Genomic DNA, 23,427 nt, shown 5'->3' with positions numbered 1-23,427 from the left:
GCCCTGGGGACAGAATCACTTGCCTTTGCGTAAATAAAGAGAAAATGCCTTGTCTTATTCTGGCACCATGGAGTCACTGCATTAAGAGATCTCTTAAAAATGAAAATGAAAAGCCACCCAGACTCTTTTTGCTTGCATAGCACCAACCAACAGGAGGTCATAGTTACACAATGAATTGAGGAATTAAGTTGGCCAATGGAAGCAGCTTTACTACAAATATCTGACTTGAGCCAGAAATGAAACTATTTCTGTTCTCAACAAAAGACCACAGATCTTCAGAAATCTTTTACATTTCAAAAGGTGTCAAATTTCAGCTAGGAACACACCAGCAGAGCCCAAACCACTTGGATTTTGTGCATGAACATAACTGCCCTTAATTAGTCTTAAGGGTTAGAAGCATGGCTTTTCTTGTTTAATTCTGCTCCTTGCACAGTGCAATCACAGATCCCTGGGACTGACAGAGCTCTGGTTATGATCATGGCTGACCTTGGTGTTGGAAAACTAGCCCCCTCGGGAGAGCATTGCAAACAGCAAAAAACGCCTCCACCGGGTGCTCCAGCTGTCCTTAGTTGTGCCTTGTAGCCTCTGCCATCCGCGTGCTACCACTTGTTGGAAAACTAGCCCCCTCGGGAGAGGCTGGCCCCTCTCCCAGGCTCCTGGGGCTTGTTTGCCGGTGATCTACCCTGGCTGGCATCCCGGCAGTCCAGGAAGATCTTGATAGGCGACACCTCCCTGCGTGAAAGGTGCACACCCCCTTTGCTCTTGCATACCAGCAGGAGAAAGAAGATAGTCAGAAAGTCTATTACATCTATAGTTTATTTCTGACTGTACAACTGTACAAAAACATGTCTGCTCACTCAGACTTCTCCGAGCAACTCCGAGAGACTTCCTTCACAAAAGCAACAGGAAGGTCTCATATTACACAAAGAACAAACCCCTGTGAATTCCCTTGAACATCCTGTCCCACGGTCAGGGCCATCATGCGATGTAAACATCGAGCTGCTAGTTTGCAGCTGCGTAGTACTCATATCCCAACACTTGGTTCCTTCTGTGCTGAGAGATGCCCAAAACTCACCTTTTTCTCATTGATTGCCACCTGCTCTTCATCACCACCTGTTTCCTCTGGCAAATCCTTGATTTTGTTCAGGAGTTCGGCTTTGGGTACTGATACGTTGTAGTAAGCTGAGCACGAGGCCAGCATTGAGGCAGAAGCTTCTTTCTCATCTTTCCTAAACCACGGCAGAGAACAGATATGTATGTAGGAGTCTGGGACATACACGGCTGCCATTCTTGTACCGATGAAGAAACACGCATGCACAAACTGCAGGAGGGATTTTGCCCTCGTGCCTTGCTTTGAGACCCCAAACCCATGGCTTCTTTGGTACTTTCCCCACAAGTAAGTGAATTTAATTGGGGGTTGCCACCAGATGGCGCAAGTTTAACTATTTTTTAAAAACAGTTCATGCTTAATCAACATCTCCACGCATATAGCACAAGACTGCCTCCCACTAAAAATCACTGAGAGTCTTGGCAGACCACTTAATGATTTTTCTCCCTGGTGTGCTAGGTGGTGAATGATTTGTAATTTCATTTTTACTGCTCTTTTGGTTCTTACAATGTAATTTTATTCATAGCTGACAACTTACAGATTTGAAAATAAGGGACCAGCAGCCTCGGAAATAAGGGATCAGCAGCCAAACTAAGGGATTTTGCAAGTTCAACTTCTGAGCCCCTCCGAGCCAAAGGCAGAAAGCCCAGCCAGCAGCCAAACGAAGCCTCAAGAGAAACCACCGTCACCTCTCCGCTGGGAAGCGCTGAGCAAAGGCGAGTCCCCAGGCAACGCAGCCGATTTGATCAGCACAAGGCATGCAAGCTCCACCCCCCCAGTTGTTCTTATTGGGTGAGCAACGCAGCCAAGCAACACAGTTGGAGCCTCCCTCCTCCCTGGCTGGCAAGGAGGGAGGGAAAGGAGCTGCTTCCTTTGAAACCCGGGAAATTTAAGGGACATCATCAATAAGGGACAGCAGCGGGACATGGCGCTGGGATAAGGGACTGTCCCGCCAAATAAGGGACGCTTGACAGCTATGATTTTATTGCATTGCCATTTAAATTCAGGAGAACTGCGACTGCAAGTGTTCTTCTCCAACATGCCATGGACCACCGGAATGAAGCGCATGGGCTACTGACAGTCTGCATCAAATGCCCAAATGCAGCCCCCTCCAGGCCACACCCCTTCCCAGGCCACGTCTCTCACTGGCCTTGCTTCAGGAAACCAAAAGGTCCTATCAGAGTTTAAGGACATGTTCCAGCCAGGCAAGAGCACGTCAGGAGATTGCAAAGCGGGATTGTTAAAGGCAGTGGCCTGGGATGAGGTGGTGTGTGGCTGGTGAGAGCGTGTGGTGTTGGGAGAGTCCCAGAGGCCAGACAGAGTGACTTGGAGAACCAAATTTGCCCTTCCCCGCCCAGACCGGAGGCTCCACACCTCCTGCACTCCAATAAGCTTCTGAGAAATCATAACTGTTCCCTGAACCGAACTCGAGAGCCACCAGAAGAAAGAGGCGCTATTCATTCTGCACATTCCTCTCAAGCTGCAGGATGGATTGATTCTTAGATATCGCGTGCTTTCTTTCAAAAGAAAGTCCTTGCAGAGATTATGTGACATCCTACCCTTGCACCATTAACACAGACAAGCAAAAATCAAGCTGTGTCCCTTTTCAGGGGAACAGGTAGGAGCCTGGAATAGGTCTTTGGGTGCTTTGCAAAGAAAAAGAAAAAAAAGGAAACCCGGCGCTGTGTGCGCTTATGTGCATTAAACCATCAGGGATGGATTACAGAGTGGCAAATTCTTATGATAGAATACCTGCAACTAGCAAAACTGACAGGAAAAATTAGAGGAGTGTCAAACCAGAAGGTATATAGGGAATGGAAAATATTCAAAGAATATCTAAAATTGTACTGTATGAACAATAAAATACTTGCAGAAATAGAGTGATACTGGTAAGCAAGAAATACATAAAATATTCAAAATAATATGAATCTGTGCAAATAATACATATAATATAAGTAATATAATGAGAATTATTGGAAGTTATATATTTTAATCTGTCATGTAAGTGTAATATATCGTATTTGTTTATGTCTGTTTCTTTATCCTCTCTTACTTTATTGTTTCTATTCATTTGTAGTGTTTTTTGTTATGTATGTTATGTAATTCATGTATATTTTGTATTTATCATGTATATTTGTTTATGTGAAAATTAATAAAGATTTTCATAAAAAAAATAAAACAGCAGGGATGGCACAGCTGCCAAATGACAACAGTAGTGTTGTATCCCCAAAAGAGTCATTTTGCAAAAAGCCTCACAATGTCAACACTGCCAAATTTTATTTATTTATGAACCGTGGAATTTTCATCTCTGTGTTGTACAAATATAAACAAGAATAATCCAATGGGGAATGGTCTGTTTTGCCTTTGGACTCCTTAGGTCAGGCTTCACCAACTTCTGCTGGGCTCCCCCTTGTGGGATGCTCTCCCCAGAGAGGCTCGTCTGGCGCTTTCATTGCACACCTTTGGGCGCCAGGCAAAAACATTTCTCTTCAACTGGGCCTTGGGCTGACTGACACCCAGTGCCCTTTTAAATGTGTTGCGGCAGGGGGGTTATTTGGTGTTTTTATTATGTGTTTTGTGTTATGCTACTACAGTGGCACCTTGGTTTAAGAGTAGCTTAGTTTATGAACAATTTGGATTAAGAACGCTGCAAAACCCCAAAGTAGGTGTTTTGGTTTGTGAACTTTGCCTTGGAATAAGAACATGTTCCGCTTCCTGTTGAGTGTGTTTCATTTGTAAATTGAGTCCCCCGCTGCTATGGGAAAGCACGCCTTGGTTTAAGAACGGACTTCTGGAACAGGTTAAGTTCATAAACCAAGGTACCACTGTACAGTACTTAATTCGTTCCGGAGGTCCGTTCTTAACCTGAAACTGTTCTTAACCTGCAGCACCACTTTAGCTAATGGGGCCTCCTGCTGCTGCTGTGCCGCCGCTGCACGATTTCTGTTCTCATCCTCAAGCAAAGTTCTTAACCCGAGGTAATATTTCTGGGTTAGCAGAGTCTGTAACCTGAAGCGTATATAACCAGAAGCATATGTAAGCCGAGGTACCACTGTACTGCTGTTACTAATTATGTGCTGGCTGTGGCTGATGGAGGACACACAACAAGCCTTCTGGCAGTTCATAACTATAGGAGTCATTAATAAAAAGTAACAAGAACCTTTTAATGAGGGTGAAAGAGGAGAGCACAAAATATGACCTAAAGCTCAACATTAAAAAACCTAAGATCATGGCCACTGGTCTCATCACCTCATGGCAAATAGAAGGGGAAGAAATGGAGGCAGTGAGAGATTTTACTTTCCTGGGTTCCATGATCACTGCAGATGGTGACAGCAGCCACGAAATTAAAAGACGCCTCCTTCTTGGGAGAAAAGCAATGACAAACCTAGACAGCATCTTAAAAAGCAGAGACATCACCTTGCCGACAAAGGTTCATATAGTTAAAGCTATGGTTTCCCCAGTAGCGATGTATGGAAGTGAGAGCTGGACCATAAAGAAGGCTGATCACCGAAGAATTGATGCTTTTAAATTATGGTGCTGGAGGAGACTCTTGAGAGTCCCATGGACTGCAAGAAGATCAAACCTCTCCATTCTGAAGGAAATCAGCCCTGAGTGCTCACTGGAAGGACAGATCCTGAAGCTGAGACTCCAATACTTTGGCCACCTCATGAGAAGAGAAGACTCCCTGGAAAAGACCCTGATGTTGGGAAAGATTGAGGGCACAAGGAGAAGGAGACGACAGAGGACGAGATGGCTGGACAGTGTTCTCGAAACTGCCAGCATAAGTTTGACCAAACTGCGGGAGGCAGTGAAAGACAGGAGTGCCTGGCGTGCTCTGGTCCATGGGGTCACGAAGAGTCGGACACGACTAAACAACAACAAACAAGAACACCAATGTTTCGTACAGCCCAATTGCACTTCGATTCGATCCAGTGATGCAAAGGAATATTTGAACTCACGGGAAGCCTGTTTGGGGCAGGTAGTAGCTGCCCTATGGAGGTCCTGATGGGTCAAGGGAACACTATGATGGTTCCTGACAGAGAGCTCCACAATACACTCAGCACTGGTCAGCTCACTGGTGCTGAAAGCAAGCTTTCCTTGCCAATGCACAATTGGGAATGCACTTTAAGGCTTCTGATCGTTATTTGGCAGCTGCATCTCCACCCACCTGACGTAACAGTTGACATCAGCTGTGGGCCTGCTTTGGGGAAAACATTCCCATTGGGCAAACTGGAGAGAGGGAATATTTTAACACCCAGGGGCGCTTCCAGATGGGCTTGTTTATGGAGCATTCATCCTGGTTTTCTTGCACAAGATTTGCCTGGAGGTTATGCAACATTGCCATCTAGTGGTTTTTATTCCATGCAATTTCCCAACTCTTCTAAATGTGGGAAGTCTGACAGAAATGATGGGAAATTGCACTGGAAGGTGCAGGATAACAAGGACCAGATGGCCAGATAGCCTTGCAATAATAATAATAATAATAATAATAATAATAATAATAATAATAATAATACTGTGCTTGCGATGAATGTTCAATGCGCAGGTCACGTCAGATAACCAGATAAATTTTGTGCAGACATATCAGGATGGGTGCCTGATAAACAGGCAGATGGAGCTTAAAACATGCCCCATCGTGTAAGTGGAGTGTAAAAAAATATCTGCTCTATGGGGTGCAAAAACCTTAAGAAAATGGGACTTACTTGCTATCACTGGGCAGGACAGAGCCGCTGCGAGAGCTGTTGACCCCTTTCTGCATCATTTTCCTCTTCGAGTTCTCTCGAAGCATCCTGGCCCCGCTGGGAAATATCCCTTCCATCAAGTCCATGGTGGTCTTCATCTTGGAGTCGGGGTCCAGGATGTCGGCCAGCGACTTGTCCTTGTGGATGATCTCCTTTGCCAAAGCCTCCTCCTTGATGTCCTCCGGGGTCTTCATCTTCCCTGGGTTACTCTCGGGGCTGAGGTCACCGTTTTCGGGCTCCCTGCTGGTGATGACAGGCGCAAGAGGCTGGCTGGCAGGAGCTTCGTCAGGCAGCCCCTGAGAGCGCAGAGGCGGCTGTTGTGCTTCAGAGGAAGGCGTGACGCCATTCGCTTTGGGCCCTGAGGTTCCGGCAGGGGGCGGTGAAGCAGCCCGGCTGCTCTTGGCGTTGGCAGTGGAGGCGGCGTTTGGTCCCGTTTTCTCTCTCTCGCCGAAGTTCCTGGGAATCCTTTTGAAGTTTCTGCCGATAAGCAGGGGGAAGAACTATTTTATTTTAAATTCTTTTTATTAATTTTCATAAGCAAACAGAAAAACAGAACAACCGTACATTAAAAAAAAAAAGAGAAAAAAAGAAAACAAGAACAAGAACAAACAACAGAAAACCTAAACGGACCAAAAAAGAAACACACGAATTGACTTCCCTCCATCTCGGTTTTGGATGCAGTTTTCATTTTATATCATCTATGCATCACAAGAATTATGTTAAACCTACTGTGATTTTTAGATTTCTAGAATTTGTTTCCATATATGTTATAAATTTGGTCCAATCGTCATTAAACTTTGTATCTTTTTGCTGTCTGATATTCTGCGTCATTTTTGCCAATTCTAAGTATTCAAATAGTTTAATTTGCCAATCTTTAACGGTCGGGATATTAGGGGTTTTCCAATTTTGTGCTAGTAGAATCCTAGCAGCTACAGTTGCATATTGAAACATTATGTAGTCTTCTTTTTTAATCTCGTCTCCGATCATACCTAGGAGGAAGGCTTCGGGTTTTTTAACAAAGGTGTATTTAAGTATTTAAGAACTATTTTAAACCAGGCTTTCTGAAACTCTGTGCCAACACCCCTCTCCCAAGGCAAGAACAAAATCGTTTGAGCCTCTCAGTCATGTGCAGTAACCATCATACAAGGCCAGCCATTAAATGCATGCCTAATAATATGAATATGCCAACTATCAAAATAAAGAACAGTGCATCCTAAAATGGGTGGTACCATTCCAGCAGGGATCTACCAGGAAGAGGGTGCTAAGAGGCAAGGGGTCAGCGGGGGATATAAATGACTATCAGACCTGGAAAAGCTGGCATCAATGGATGAAGTTCATCAATTTTGTTGAATTAGTTAAACTAAATATTTTTAATTTGAACAATGGGGACACTGGGGACGAATTTATGGAACCAAGGGGGCATTGCATATTCCCCCTCTCCCCCCCCCCCCCCCAGTTTGGGAACCACTGAAATAGAATTAAATACTGCCTGGATATTAACTGCCATTGAACATCTACTGAGATCAAATATAATCAGAGGTTACATGCCAAGGTTTCAAAAACTTAAGTGAGCACTGGGCAGTTTTTATTCAAAGAACAGTTGACCTCAACAGCTGTAAAGCTTTTGGGAGCAAATATATGGTTAGTTTGGAACAAACAGATCAAATAAAAATTGAGGCTCTATGCACCCTTTAAAGTTATTGTTGCTGGAATCCCAAGAAACAAAACACGAAGAATAATAATAACAACAACAATAATAATAAATTTTCTATTGGAAACTCAAGGCAGTAGAGATATAAGATGATCAGAGCCCCACCGAACTTGAAGCATGAGAAGTCCCAATTTTTTTATATACAATTTGGCAGAATATTTGGACTATATGATATGTATTTGTATAATTTGGAATATTTAATGTGATTTGATTGGATTGTTAAAATGGAAAATTTAATAAAAAATATTTTAAAAAAATATTATTATAATAATAAATTTTATTTATACCCCTCCCCAGCCAAGAATGGGCTTAGGGCGGCTAACACCAGGTATAAAAACAATTGCTTAAGATACAACTTAAAACAAGATTAAAATGCAACATTAAAACACAGCCTCATTTCAAAAGAAACTCAAATCAAGAACTTTTTGAGGATGAAAAGTCAAATCTTCACCAAGGCCAACTATTCAGACTAGTCCTACGTGTGCCAGAAAAAAGCCAGGGAAGTCCCCAAATAGGAGTTCCATCACAGAAGGAAAAAGGAAAGAGGGGGAAGGGATCAAGTTGATTCCAAGTTGATTCCAAGAAGGATTGCTTGCAAAGTAAGCGCAGGGATGGGCGTGCAAGAAGAGCCTTACCTGGGTGCAGACCTGTCCTCTCCAAGGCTGGCAGTGTTCCTGGCTGCTGGCTCCTTCTCTTCCAGAATGCCAGCAGGAGGAGGAGGGAATTCTTCCATGGTGTTTTCAGCAGCACTGCTGGGGCTCTGAGCGGGGAGTGGCGGTGGAGGGGGCGAAAGCTCATAGGCGGCATCCAAAACGCGAGGCTGGAAGAAAACGTCGTCATCACCCTCTTCCTGAGGTGACACCTGCAGGCAGGACTCTGAGATGCGGAGGGACAGCCTGCTTTGGCCAGAAGGAGTCTCTGGCTCAGAAGAGGAGCTGTTTTGCGATGGAAGGCTTTGCCACCTCTGGAAGGCCTTCTGCCCAGATGTCTGGAAAGGCATGGCGCTTCTGGAGGGGCCCTCATCTTTGATCCGCTTAATTGCAGGCGGGAGGTGCCTTAGAGGAAGCGTCGCCTTCCATCTCCAGGTAATTTCTTCCACCGGCTCTTTAGGTGGGCCGTTGGAACTTTCCGGAACCTGGCCCTGAACAATGTCATCCCTCTCAGGTCTGGGGTGCCATCTTGTGACTAGGTTTTCACTGGCAACTTGGAAATCTGAGGGAGCTGGCATGGGGTTAGCACCGTTAGATGGCGACCAGCCAAATCTGGAAGGGGTAGCAAGCCTGGCGCCTGGTTTGGGTTCAGGAAGATGGCCCTTCATATCTGCTGAAGGTGAGGAAAATGCTGAGGTCCCGCTGAGGTGCCTGAGGAGATCCGGAGCTTTCTGTCTCTCATTCGGTACGAATGAGCTGCCGACACTCTCATTGCTATGGCGAGTGTGGGGACGATATTGTGTGAACGCCGATTTCTCCTTCTGACTTCTTTCTTTGTTGCCAAACGATCTAGGACAGGGTATAAAACTAGTGAGTTTTCCAAAAAAAAAAAAGGCAATCAAGCTGATGCATCAATTTTATATCAATGCGGGCTCCAGGCTTTCATAATAATAATAATAATAATAATAATAATAATAATAATAATAATACCCCAAGTTCAAATGCTGCAAAAATTCAGCAACGAAAATAAAACCTGCACAAATGGAGAACCTTTGCATGCACCCAATATTCTCATTATACTGCAATTATCTGTGTTCTTGCTGAACGTGTTATTTCTTTTATCAAGAACTCAGGCTGCGGAGGAGGCAGGCTGAAAACATGCTGTGTGGGAGGGGAAGGTTTGGGTGCATGAAGTAAAAGCAGAAGTCTGTGCCAAGAACCAATACATAGTCCGCTTCTGATCTCTGAGCCTCTATCCTATTTTCCTTATTCTTACAAGCAATTTTCTCCCCAGTGTTAAGGACTAGAAACTTGCTTTTTTAAAAAAAAAAGTGTGTACACCTCACAGTCTCCACATGGCACCATGATTGCTATCTGATATTCATTCCTATTGCATATTTCTATTCCTTTTTTTTAAATAGATAATAACGCCTGTTTGTCTTTCTCTTGAAGTAGTTCCTTTTGCTTTAGCCTAACATTCACTATCTCCTGCCAACCTAGCAGTTCAAAAGCACATCAAAGTGCAAGTAGATAAATAGGTACTGCTCCGGCGGGAAGGTAAACGGCGTTTCTGTGCGCTGCTCTGGTTCGCCAGAAGCGGCTTAGTCATGCTGGCCACATGACCCGGAAGCTGTACGCCGGCTCCCTCGGCCAATAAAGCGAGATGAGCGCCACAACCCCAGAGTCGGTCACGACTGGACCTAATGGTCTGGGGTCCCTTTACCTTTACCTTTAAGGATGCGGGTGGTGCTGTGGGTTAAACCACAGAGGCTAGGATTTGCCGATCAGAAGGTCGGCAGTTCGAATCCCTGCGACGGGGTGAGCTCCCGTTGCTCAGTCCCTGCTCCTGCCAACCTAGCAGTTCGAAAGCATGTCGAAATGGAAGTAGCTAAATAGGTACCAGTCCAGCAGGAAGGTAAACGGCGTCTCCGTGCGCTGCTCTGGTTCACCAGAAGTGGCTTAGTCATGCTGGCCACATGACCCGGAAGCTGTACACTGGCTCCCTCGGCCAATAAAGCGAGATGAGTGCCACAACCCCAGAGTTGGTCACGACTGGACCTAATGGTCAGGGGTCCCTTTACCTTTAACATTCACTATCTCTCTTTCTTCCAGCTGTTGCTCCCTGAAAAGATGTTTCAACTTATACCATAACTATTCAGTTTTATGAAAAGCCTTTATCAAAGGCTACCTTGGAAGCCCACAAACCTTCACTTCCTTACGGATGGTGAAGAATGCTCTCTGGCTTATTGATACCTTCAGAATTCTGGCAGAGCTGTGAGCTAGGCTTTCTTTTCACGAGGCCAACCTTGACTCATCTTCAATAATGCCCAGTGCTCATTTGAATATTTAGCTAGTCTGCTGTGAACTATTGCTTTTCCAACTCAACCGGTTCCCTTCTTTGGAGCGGGGGTGGGGGAGAGAACTGTGAAACAATTCCTGAACACAAAAAAAGCTTTCCGCCAGAGGAATGTGCTTAATGTAACACATACATTGCTGATGCAGCAACAGCATTCCGAAGACCTTAAGACGGTAATAAGCACTTAGGAATGTCAGGCTTGGCAGCAAAGCATATTACTTAATAGCCCATATCCTGCTCCCGTTGGCTCGTTTCTCTGCAAGTGTCAATCTCGTTACTTAAGAAGCTGCATGCAGAAGCCAACTCATAAAAGGAGTCTCGAAACACTGATTAATTGGGAAGGATGAGACGACAGCCAGGGTTGCTTTCACGCAAAGACCACTAAAAGCTATTCGAAAACGGTTTGCTAGATTCCCACAGGGCAAAAGTCTTGGCTCCTCTGGCTTCATAATACTTTCCTAGAAACTAGGCACCGACGCCAAGGCTGGCTTAGCTGTTGCAATTCCAAGTTAATCACTCTGCTCTAAAACTCTTTATTTTCAAAGCCATACATCAGCCTTTGCAATCCTGGCACCCTCCAGGCTACAGCTCCCATAAGCACTGGGCGGCACAGCCATGCTGGCTGGAGCTGATGGCAGTTTTAGTTCAAAACACCAGGCGGGCACCAGGTTGGCAAAGGCTGCTCCAAGTGATAAGAGGCTATTTGTGGTGCATCAAAAGAATCAGCTGAGTCTGAATCAGCTGACTCAGAATATGAGCTTGCACCTCCTTCACTGTGACCCCTGCGCCTCTCCTGATAATGTGAACATTTCCCATCAAATGGTTAAGAAGGGCCGTGTGGTTACGTATCACACCAATGACACACATGATGTGTGCTAGCAGCGTGGGTGGGAAGTATACACGCATTATCCAGAGCTGCTTTGGAACAACCATGGAGGCGGCAGCAGTAACCATGGTTCAAGGTAAAGTTTGCATGGATATTGTGCTACGAGTGGGCACAGAAAATCCAATAATCTTCTGTGTCTGAGCAAGAATGCAGTTCACAGGGAAAACATGCCTTTGAATTTGTTTTATAAGTTTTTGGTTCGTTTCTGTGCCTTTGCCAATCTTTTCAGATATATTTGATTCCCTTACTGCTTCGGAGTACACCTTGAAACACCTTGTTTTTGTTCCAAAGGCAATTGTGATTTTATTTTTTAACCTGCTTCTCTTGATGAAGATGTGTGCAAGCTTTTCCCCCCTCAGCTATATACGGGGCAAGCTCACCTACTATTTTGAATACATTTCCCCCCAATATAAGGTGATCAGAACCCTTTCAGTGAACATTCATCATCATCATTTATTATTTGTACCCCACCCATCTGGCTGGGTCTCCCCAGGCCACTCTGGGCAGCTTCCAACAAAGATTAAAAATACATTAAAATGTCACACATTCCCTGAAGTTTTTCTAAATGTCAGGTAGTCATTTATCTCTTTGACATCTGATGGGATATGGTATTATTAAGATGCTACGACTATCTTACTATTAGTTTCATTGTGTGCTGTGGTTTTTAATGGTGTATTTTACTTATTCTTACAGAAACTGCTCTGTCGTCATTTGGTAGTATGTGACACACACACACACACACACACACACACAGAGAGAGAGAGAGAGAGAGAGAGAGAGAGAGAATGAATAAGTACCTACCTGGTGCCAGCAGCCACGACATAGAAAGGATCTTTCACAAAATGGCTGAACTCACTACTTTCTCCCATCAGGATGTCCTTAAGCAGAAAGAGAAGCAAAGTTAAAAGCAAACAGAAAACTGAACATTCTGCAGGCAGGCATAAATACTGCTTTAGAAGTACAGTGGTACCTCTGGTTGCGAACGGGATCCATTCCGGAGGCCCATTCGCAACATGAGCAGAACGCAATCCATGTCTGCGTGTGCCGTGATTCGCCACTTCTGCGCATGACGTCATTTTGCGTGTCTGCGCATGCGCGAGCGGCAAAACCCGGAAGTAACCCTTTCCAGTACTTCTGGGTCGCCGCGGAACGCAACCTGAAAACACGCAACCTGAAGCAAACGTAACATGAGGTATGACTGTGTAGGATGGTAATTAATACGTGCATTTATTTGTTCAAATATTTATATTCCACCTTCTAACACAATCCATCATGCCACATTCTATAATTAAATAACCATGGGGGGTATTTAACTTTAAGTTTTACCACACGTTGAGATTCCTGCATTGCAGCGGGTTGGGCTAGATGGCTCTCTGGGTGTCCCAACTCTACCATTCTATGGTTCTATGGAATATTAACTGCTGGAAGCTGCAGAAGGGGAGAGTGCTGTCATGCTCAAATCCTGCTTGCGAGCTTTCCACAGGCATTTGGCTGGACACCATGAGAACAGGAAGGATGTTGGACTAAATCAGCATCTCTGATATCCAAAACATCTGACGTCCAAGACACGGGGAGACTTTGCTGCCAATTTAAATTCACCTGCACAATTACATTCTTACCTATCAAGACATAGTGAATACTTTTTAAAACAGGAAAAGCCCAATTCTAGAACAAGACAAAGAGCCTGGGAATTTGCACACAAATATAGTTGCCAGATGTGAAGAGGTGCATGTTTTGAGATCAAGGAGCTCACAACTCAATCTATAATTCTCCACTCCAAAGATTGTCCCCCGCCAAAACCCCCCAAAGTTTGCCTTGCTTTGTTTTTAGATGCAAAGGCTGTAGCCGGGACAGGGTGGGGAGTTTGAAGTGCTTGACCAAATTTATAAGCCGGAGATTTACCCGGCACGCAGGCTGAGACAAGCTAAAAGAGGAGACGCAGAAGAAGATGGAGAATGTGTGGTTGAAGACAGATGGGCCAGCAATTCCGCATAGCTATCAATTTCCTCAGATCTTTAAACAAATTCCTTCAGTGACACTGCAGTGTAATTTATAGTCCGTCTGCAGGGAACAGTATATATCCCTTTTAAAAATATATAGCAAGCCAAAAGCTGAGGCACGTCTGCTGCTGAAACAGATAAAAAGGCTTTGGCAAACCTGATTTTTTAAAAAAAGGAAACAGGGAACAAGAAAAAAAAGAGAGAAGATCCTGTTTTGCTTTAACTGCTACTCTTTCTCTGTCCTCACCCCCTTCTCTCGTCCCCTTCTAAAAACATGTTTGGGGTTTGCAGGAAAACATTCATATTCAAACCACAGGTTGGGTGCAATTAAATTGACCAGGCCTTGGAGAACCTGTGTGGCCACAGAGGCTCTCATACCCTCCAATTTGACTTAGTTCCTCCCTCTTTGGTCACATCTACACCAAACATTGGCTTCCCTCCAAAAAACAAGCAAACCCCTGAAACTGAATCGGCAAGACAGAGGGGCTAGGATGGACTCACAGGTCTTTGGAACCAGTGAGATGCCCTGTTCTGGCATGGGATGCACTTCACCTCTGCAATGACTGCGTTTTCATTTCCCATGCTCAATTCAAGGTGCTGACAATAAGCCCTAAATGACTTGCAAACACTGTCCCCATACCCTCCTGTCAGTGGGTGAAACTCTGCAGAAGCTACCCTACCTGTGGCTCCACCAGTAGGTGAAGCATGTGGTAGGGATGGTGGTACATGAAATGACACCCTATCTCCAGAATGACTTCCCCCTTGGATGTCCAACTCCCAAGAGACTGCGACCCACTCACAAAATAAAAACTGGGGGGGTTTCAGGTCAAAGAGAGGGAGAGGGGGAAGGAGAAAGGGGAGAAGTTGCTCACCAAAAGATTGCTAAGAAAAGAAACAGCCATACAGTGACAATTCCATCTCCTGTTCTAGCGATATATTATTATTATTATTATTATTATTATTATTATTATTATTATTATTATTATTATTATTATATTTATACCTCGCCCATCTGGCTGGGTTTCCCCAACCACTCTGGGCTGCTTTCAACAGAATATTAAAATAGTCTATTAAACATTAAAAGCTTCCCTAAACAGGGCTGCCTTCAAATGTCTTCTAAAAGTCTGGTAGTGGTTTTTCTGTTTGACATCTGCTGGGAGGGCGTTCCACAGGGCAGGTGCCACTACCGAGAAGGCCCTCTGTCTGGTTCCCTGTAACTTGGCTTCTCGCAGTGAGGGAACCGCCAGAAGGCCCTCGGTGCTGGACCTCAGCGTCCGGGCAGAACAATGGGGGTGGAGACGCTCCTTCAGGTATACTGGGCCGAGGCCGTTTAGGGCTTTAAAGGTCAGCACCAACACTTCGAATTGTGCTCGGAAACATACTGGGAGCCAGTGTAGGTCTTGCTATCATGTGCAAATTGCGATCATGCACAAATGGAGGACAGGGCGAGGGGGTGGGGCGGGAAGGAAAAGGAGCCCGTGATCGACCGAAACCTCCATGGGATCGACCAGTCAATCCCAATCGACCTGTTGGACATCCCTGATCTAGTGCATCGGTGTCTCTACGGCTGACACTGTTGACTTTCTTTCAGTTGGCTTTCACCCAGGTCTTTGGGATGAGAACTATGATGCTGTTGCCCATTGATCTGAGGATGTTTTCTGCTTTGATCATTATGTGCCTATGGTTATTAATTTATTAACTTGTTTTATCGTTGGATTCTGACCATGGGACCAGCTGGATGAAATATGGGTCAGAGATACCATAAATGAGATATTAACATGCAAAGTGGTGTGGCTCTATTCCAATATCTATATGGTTAATCCCCATATACTTGCAAATTATAGAATCACAGAATTGTAGAGGGGACCCCGAGCAATGCAGGAATCTCATACATGACAGATGGCCATCCAACCTCTGCTTAAAAACCTCCATTTGATTCCATTTATATTCCACATTTTTCTCCCAAGGAGCTCAAAGTGGCATACATGGTTCTCCTACTCCTCATTTAATCCTCATAGCAACCCTGTGAGGTAGGCTAGGCTGAGAGGCAGGGACTGGCCCAAGGCCATCCAGTGAGCTTCACAGCCAAGCGGGGACTTGAACCCTGGTCTCCCAGGTCCTAGTCCGACACTCTAACCACTACACCACACTGGCTCCTTAAAATGCCAGCTAGTTCAGCTTCATGCCGGATGTGCTCATAAAGACTGCAGTAGCTCTCGTTGTCAACACAGTTCCACAGAGTGAATTTAAAAGAGCCACAATGCACAATGGACACCAAGGATGTTAGCTAGATAACGTGGCACAGCTAGAACATTTGCTTACAAACCAGGGACACACGAGAAAGTTGGTGGTCCGCAGCTGCTTAAGCATTTTGCCTCCTTCACTATTTTGCTTTGCTGTTTACTCTGTCCTGTTTTGAAAACACAAGCTTGGTAGGTCTGGTGGTGGCCTGACAAGACAACCTGATACAGCCAGCGCAAGAGCACAGAGAAGCCAGCAGGAGAAAGAAAACAACAAAAGGCCTCAGGCTAAGCATTTTGCAATCTGGCAGGGCTCTTGGGCTTTACAAAGAGAAATCTCAGAGCAAGTGGTTTTCCAGATTGCCTTCTAAAATACCTGGAGGCAGCAGTGGTGGTGGTAATAAGAGGGGAAATGGTTTTTGTGAGTTTGTGTGGTTTATTCCCTCCAGAAACCCAGTTTTTTGTCTCTCTAAAAATCCTCAGCAGGCAAAAGGTTTCCTAAGAGTGCTTTGCACCAGCAGCTGGATGCAGAGCTAAAACTAAAAACGTTTGCCCAAAGCCAATTTAAAATCCATTGTCACCAATAAAGCAATATGACAGTCAGTTTGCGGTTTAGGGGGGGTATTATAGCATTGGCTTTGAAACGGGGAGACCCAGGGTCAGATTCCCAGGGTCAGATTCTGCATGGGACACATCCAATGTTGCCCTTATGTAAATAGAAGGACATTGTGAGATACAGTTTCCCTCAAAGGGAAAAGCAGGATGCATGTGAATAATAATAAAAAAGCACTATGTTTCAACAAAGATAGGATATACCACCAGCCAAACATTGCACAACCCACCTTTCTGGTCCCATGTAAATGAATAGATATATTATAAGAATGCTTCTTCACAATTGCCTCTCATTTAAACAGGGCTTGTGCTGGAAATTTTCATTGTGGATCAGGCCCATTATGCCCCAGGGTCCAGAGCTCCATGCACCCAGGGGCTTCCAGATCTGCCTGCGGTGCAATGGTTCAGTGCGTCTGGCTGTGAACCAGGTGGTTGGTGGTTCGAGCCCACCCAGGGGCACCTGTGGGCAGGATTCCTGTATTGCAGGGAGGGTTGGACTAGATGGCCCTTGGGGTCCCCTCCAACTCTACAATTCTATGGAGAGGTGGGAAGGGAAACCTCCATGCAAATGTGAAGATTCTCATAGAATGTAGAGGCTATTGTGGCTTTTATATCCACCAAATTCCACTGCACACTAGAAGGTTCGCAATAATGGATTGAACCCAACTAAGCTATGCTAATAGTAGACCCACAGGAATTAATGCCTCCATGGTAGTCACACCCATTAACTTCAATGGGACCACAGTACTTTGAGCAGAGCTAACAGTGGATACAACCCAATGTCTACGCTCCAGCATAACCAGGGGGAATGAACAATAGATGGACCAAGGAAGTCCCATATCTTTTACATACCTGGCACATTTTATCCGCTGAGGGAGACGACCTGGATCGGATGTGGACGGCGACTGCCTGGTTTTCCGATCTCTCCAGCAAGTCCTCTGCAGAGGCCGACTTCCCGGGCTTCTTGGTGGGTGCCGACCTCTTCTCCAGAACTTGGTCATTAGCGTGGCATGGCTTGGTGCAGATGTCAAGATCTGTCTGGGTGCTTTTGGTGAGCTCTGGGTCAGCTCTGCAATCCTGGCGCCGGTCTGCTTTCAGCCAGCTGGGAAAGGAGCTGCTCCTGCTGCCGTGATTTGGGCTGGTCACCTTCCTGCCCTCAGGTCCGCTGGGATCGAAGCAGCCCATAAGCCCCGGAGGAAGAGTGGCAAAGCCACGCCCTGCTCTAGAGACCGGCTCCAGGGACTCCCGGCGATGGCAAAGACTCTGGTCCTGGAGAGAATTCATGCTGGATGAAGATGAAAGAGAGTGCCCCTCTTGGGCACCTGTTTGCGTGCAAGAGGACTGAGAGCCCTCCTGCAGGAAGCTGGACTCTTGGGATGCAGACAAGGGCCGCTTCCCAGTTTTGCGTTCAATGTAATCTGCCAGTGCGTTCTGCTGCAGCTGCTTCAGCTCCGGCTTGGAAAGATTGATGGTGGAGCACGCCTTGTTCTCCCTCTCAAATATCTTGCAGCGGTCAGCCACCGTACTCTCTGGGAAAACAAACTGGAGGGCTTTCTTCTGGTGGGAGAAGGGCGACAGCTCGCTGTCAGACACACCCACTTCGTTCATCTTCTCCGGCTCGGAGTAAGACTTCTTTTTCTGGTCGGGGTTCAGGCGCCTCCTGCCCCCAATGCGTGCCACGTGCAGAGGCGCAGGAAGGCTCTCTTTGTTGGGATAATCCAGCTTGGTCTCTGTCGGTGTGATGCTATGCCTCTCCTTTGGGGTATGGGGAGACGCTGCCATGCTCCTCATCCCAACATGTGCTGATGCCGGCCTTTGCACACTCCTTCTGGGCTCCTTCCCACACTGAGGGCTGATGTTGAGGTCCTTGCGGCTGAAGGAGGTGGCCCTCAAAACCTTAGACTGGGCATCTTTGATGCTGTTCCTATAAGCCCTGCTAAAGGGGAGGTCCAGCTGCGAGCCGTTCGAGTCCTGGGTGCTGCCCTTCCACAACAGTTCTCTCTCGCGCTCCTCCGACAACTGGAAAGCACTTCTGCTTTGGGGCAGCTGCCCAGCCGGTTTTGGTGGCTCGCTTTCAGAGGTCCCGGCCTGAGGATAGATGCTGTGCCATCCTGGCATCGCCACAGCAGCACTTGCTGCCTCCATCTGCTGCTCTGCACCGTGCCAATTAGCCCTCTCTGGTCTGCCAGCCCCACTCTCGCTCGGGCGCTGCATATATGCAGCCGGGTCTGAGCTCCTTGTGCTGGCCAGGCGGCTGTGATCTCCAAGCAAGTGAAGATGCTCTTGAGAGTTCCGCCTCTTTCGGATGTCCTCAACATGGTTGAGGTTGGGCTTGCCTGAGCTGAAATTCTGGCTGAAACTGTTAGGGCTGAGACTCTGCAGCCACTGGCCGCCTTGTTCACGTTGCTCTATCTTGCTGACCTTCTCCAGGACAGAGCACCGGGCCTTCCGAGAGTCCAGTTGCCCATACTGAGAGTTCTGGAGGTTGCTAGAACCCAGCTGGTGAATATTTAAGTCTGACATCTTAGGGGCCATCGGAGAAGAGGGCTCCTTGTACTTTGGCTCCACCCCATGGAAATGCTCTGCGCTGGGAATGGTGTCCTGGTACCCTTCTAAGCTGTGCCACTCACCATCCTGCCAGTGCCCAGGGATCTGTCCCTTCTCCGCTTGGCTGCTGTAATTCACAACATGCCACTTGGCACTGGAGTAGCCCTTGCACTGTGGTACCTCCTTCAGATCCAAGTTGTTCTGCAGCTTGCTGCTCTCTGGGATGTTTTGCAAGGAGGAAAAAGCTTGCTGCTTGGCCTTACTGGAGTTCCACTGGTTTTGAGCTGTGGGATGCAGGTTTGCGTTCTTATCTTCCTTCTGCTCTCCTGCCCCGTACCCCTTTGAGTGGCAGAGGCCTTTGCTGTCAATCACGTCCCTCGGGTGAGGCAGGCGTGCCTGAGAGCTGTGGTTCGAGTGCTGTGCGTTTCTTGCACTTTCCTGGATCGAAGCTGTGGTCATATACGGCGCCGCCGACTCATCCTGCCTGGGAGACGCGGGGTAGGCTTCGGGATGCATCCTGTACAAGACGAACTTTGCAGCCGCGTCTTCCACCTCCTGCTTCTTCCCTGGCGCGTACTCAGGCTGGTAGAAGATGGCAGCCTTGTTCGGCGGGCTTTGGTTTCCGTTCTCGTCCAAGCCAGCATGCTGCCTGCAGGCTGCAGCGTTTTCGCACGAGGATGGAGAAGACGCAGGGGCGGGTGCGTACCCACTCTCTCTGGCAAGCGCTGGGTAAAGCATCCCACTGTTGCTTGCGGAAGGGTGAGGAACCTGGGCAAAGTGGGGCTCAGGAGAAGGGACAGGGTAGACACCAGTAGGAAGCAAAGGCTGCCCTGGCTGAGCTGCCTGCGAGTAAACCTGTTTGGGCTTCATGGTGGGACTGCTCTCTGGGCTCTTCTCCATCACAGTGTGGAGCTGTCCTTCTAGGAATGCAGGTTTCTGGAGATGCCCTGGAGGAGGGGTGCCCTGGCCTAGGTGAGACCAAGCACTTTTGGGGTGAGTCCTATAGGACTTCCTGTGTTCAAGGCTGGACCAGGAGCTGGGCCTCTCGTGGTGCCTGGTTGCTGCGTAACTGTCACTACGGGTCGGTGGCATGGGGGGCCCCTTCATATAGTGGCTATCGCTGTCAGACGAGCTCCGGGTCGGGAGGCCCTTGCTGTAGCCGTGCAACCTGCTGTAGCCGTATCCTTTAGCCTGGGACTCACAGCTTGGCGAAAGAGCAGAGGACTTCACTTCGTATTCTTCCGAAACGCCTCGCTGGGCGTTGTAGACAGTTTTAATGTACCTGATGTCAGCCTGCCTCATGCCTCCTTCTTGTGATCTGCCCCGGGAATGGACGTTCTCCATGGAATAGGACCTCTCCTTGCAGAACGTGGGCGCCAGGTATTCGGGGATGCTGGAGCTGGTTGAGAAAGAGCTGTAGGCGGAATCCCTCTTGCTGTGGAGATGGGCAAGCTGGTCAATACTATTGGTGGATTTGGCTGGCGAGAGGTGGCAGGGGTGATAGGTATACCCCGCAGGGGTATGGTCCAAACTCTCCATGCTTCCCCTAGAGCTGTACTGGTCAGGACTTCTTCTTAAATAGCCATGCTCATAGCCGGAGAGATCGCTTGTGGAGGAACTGGAGGAAGGAGCGAGAGAGAGAGAGAAGCGAAAACTTGTTAACATGAGAGCAAGAGAGAGTTGTACTGGCTTATAAAGGGACTCTGAGGGATATGTTTAGTTTTTAGAGGAAGAGACGAAAACCCATATTTGGGCCTTGTTCTGTTCTTAGTCTGCAGTCATCCTGGTTTGCTCGGAAGGACCGCTTGACATTGCAACACATGTCTCTTATTTATCACTAGGAAGGGAGGGGAAAAAATAGATGGGAGGCAGGTCGCAAGCAGGGGAGGCTTTGCAGGGAAGTCCAAGCATGTCTGCTCCACCCTCGCAATCCATCAAAAGCACCCTAAACGTCACCAGAATACCCAGACATCCACGAGTAAGAGAGAGAGAGAAAGAGGGTGAAAGGAAGAACAAGAGAGTAAGAGAAGCTTGAGGACGGAGAGGAATTTGCCCCCTCCTCCATGTCTCTCTCTCTCTTTCTTTTTTCGCTTCTTTTCTTTTTATGGAGGTGAAGGCTATACGCTGGCAGTGTTCCTGGAATCTCCAACTGAACTGGAGACATTTTGTTTGCTGTGAGAAAACTAAACAGACATGACAGGGAAGGAGGCAATGAGGGATGGGGTGGAGATGGGACAGAGAGCAGCGGAACCACAACAGCTTCAATAAGTCCATGGCAAGAGCTTTTCATCACGGACCAAGCTGACAAAAAGTCAAAGGCTGCTCCAGAAAGGATATGACACAGCTATTTGTCAAGGAGGCTCAGTTGCAGGCACGAACCCTCCAGTTGTTGTTGCTACTTTGGAGGGGAGGAAGCTGGTTAGGTTGATTCCTTGACATTATTTTCCCTCATACAAGCTGATGAAGACGTGTAGGCCTTCAAACCAGCCTGGTTCACTGTCATTATTACTCAGCTACACAGTGGCTCAAGGGACCCCAGGTCCATGCTGAGTCAACATCAACAAAATGGGATAATCCATTATTTACCTCAAAGGAAGGTGAATCCTTCACATTGACACAAGGAAGCTTAGGAACTACATTTCCCAGAGCGCCTGAATGCTGCTGCAAGTGCCAGCAGTGGAGCTGAGACCTCAAGCCTGAGGCCTATGATTGCCACCTCATCCTTTCGGTTAAGAAATGGGGTGGCAGGGAGGACATGGGTAAACTGTGGGAGAGGAGGGGGAAATAAAAAAAATGGTTCTCTTCTGAATGATGCCCGCAATCAATCAGCAGTGGGCTTGGTCAATAGAGCTGGGCGTTTGAAATTCATTCAAATATGGCATCCCACAGCCCCAGCCTGGCTCTGGCACAGTCAATTTCCCCTCAGCCCCATGACAGCATAAACTTGGCCTCCTCAAGCCAAGTTGCTCTGGCCAAGCCCACTCTGATGGGCCCACTGAAAAGCCCTCAATTTCCTTATAAGCCCATGTGTCGTGTCTCCTGCTGTGACAATGGCAGGGCCTTGGGGAACCAAGGACTCGTTCACAAATTGCTGTTTGCTCCAATTCGGCAGTAAAGAGCGGGTTTGTGTGGGAAATGTGCCGGGGGGGGGGGGGGGACAAAAGTTCTTGGACGTTAGAGTGTTAAAGTATGTGCTCAGAAAGAACAGTGCAAAGTGTGGATGAGCCTTTAGTGTCCCAAGGCCCAACTGTTGCCTGGTTTGTGATGTTCTCCGGCTCAGCATTCTCTTTTCTCATGGTACCTCCTAGCCTAAGGATAATATCCTCACCACATGGAAGCAAAAACATAAAGGCAAAAGGAAGGATGCTGCAAAGCAACTATCTAGGGACTGAGCTGTTCGCCAAGTGAAGAAGAAGTACAGTGGTACCTCGGGTTAAGAACTTATTCATTCTGGAGGTCCATTCTTAACCTGAAACTGTTCCTAACCTGAGACACCACTTTAGCTAATGGGGCCTCCCACTGCCCCCAGAGCACGATTTCTATTCTCATCCTGAAGCAAAGTTCTTAACCCGAGGTACTATTTCTGAGTTAGCGGAGTCTGTAACTTGAAGCATATGTAACCTGAAACATATGTAACCCGAGGTACCAGTGTACAGAGAATGAGAAAGAACCAGATCACAGAGAATAAGGAGGAGGAGGAACGGTTTCAACAGAACTGGTCATTTTTCTGGTTTCATTTCCTCAGCCAATTGTGCCGTTTGCTTTCCTTTTTAAACAAATGATCTCCCAATTTGACCACTCTGGCCCTCACCTATTACCACCAGATAGCGACAGAAGAAGGCTGGCAATCCGACCACTAGATGCCACTGGCGTTCTTCAGTGTTGAAACACCTGGAGAGATGGCTTCTATGCCAAGCAGAGATGCGACAACAGAGACGGCAGAAATCTGGGGCTTGGAACTCTATGAGCTAGGCCATAGCAAAGAATAATGAAAAAAAGAGCAGCTCCCTGGGATGGAATGAATGCCGTTGCCAGATGATTTGTGTTGGGTGTCAAGGAGAGAAAGAAAACACACATCTCCGTTGGAATGGTTTCTTTTTTCGTTTCTTTTTGTAATCCTAGAGTCTCTTCCTGCTTTCCCATCCCATGCTTCCTTTGATCTCAATAAATTACTATTGGTGCCAGTATTTAGGTTTCACAGAGGTCTTGAAATTCCAGCGGCTAAGTTGGGGAGGAGGAAAAGCCACTGTGCTGATGCTGAGATTGGGAATCTGCTACAAAGATGTTCAAGGAGATTGAAAGACTGGGGATTTGTCTGTACATAGAAAAAGAAACATCACTAAGAACTTTCCAGTTGTGTTATGTTCCACCTTCCAGAACAGATACAGAAAAGTGGAAACACATTGGAGGGAACAGGCAGAAGCTCTATATGATCAGCTCCTTTAAAAAAACATATTCCTGTGCCAAGAAAAGCTGAATTCTGAAACCTGTATGTATTCTGCAAATGGAACAAACTTGCAAGGGACAGAGTATGGGTGGGAAAACTAAGGCCCGGGGGCCTGTCCAGCACAATTG

The 23,427-nt window shown here is 46.9% G+C and overlaps 1 protein-coding gene across 6 annotated transcripts in view; it reads right to left on the bottom strand.

Annotated features, from left to right (window-relative positions):
- Nucleotides 1-23,427, bottom strand: part of SHROOM3 (shroom family member 3) — a 216,100-nt gene that overhangs the window by 9,156 nt on the left and 183,517 nt on the right. For all 6 annotated transcript variants that reach the window (XM_077933755.1, XM_077933754.1, XM_077933757.1 and 3 more), the window contains 5 exons: nt 17,158-20,470; nt 12,255-12,331; nt 8,197-9,060; nt 5,812-6,327; nt 1,076-1,229 (listed from right to left, as the gene is read on the bottom strand). In XM_077933755.1, coding sequence (XP_077789881.1) covers nt 1,076-1,229; nt 5,812-6,327; nt 8,197-9,060; nt 12,255-12,331; nt 17,158-20,470 — 4,924 coding nt within the window. The remainder of the gene's footprint in view (nt 1-1,075; nt 1,230-5,811; nt 6,328-8,196; nt 9,061-12,254; nt 12,332-17,157; nt 20,471-23,427) is intronic.

This window comes from Podarcis muralis, chromosome 9 (genome assembly GCF_964188315.1).
Source record: "Podarcis muralis chromosome 9, rPodMur119.hap1.1, whole genome shotgun sequence".
Taxonomy (NCBI): domain Eukaryota; kingdom Metazoa; phylum Chordata; class Lepidosauria; order Squamata; family Lacertidae; genus Podarcis; species Podarcis muralis.
The sequence above is the reverse complement of the archived record's forward strand: the minus strand, read 5'-3'. Positions and strand labels throughout refer to the sequence as shown.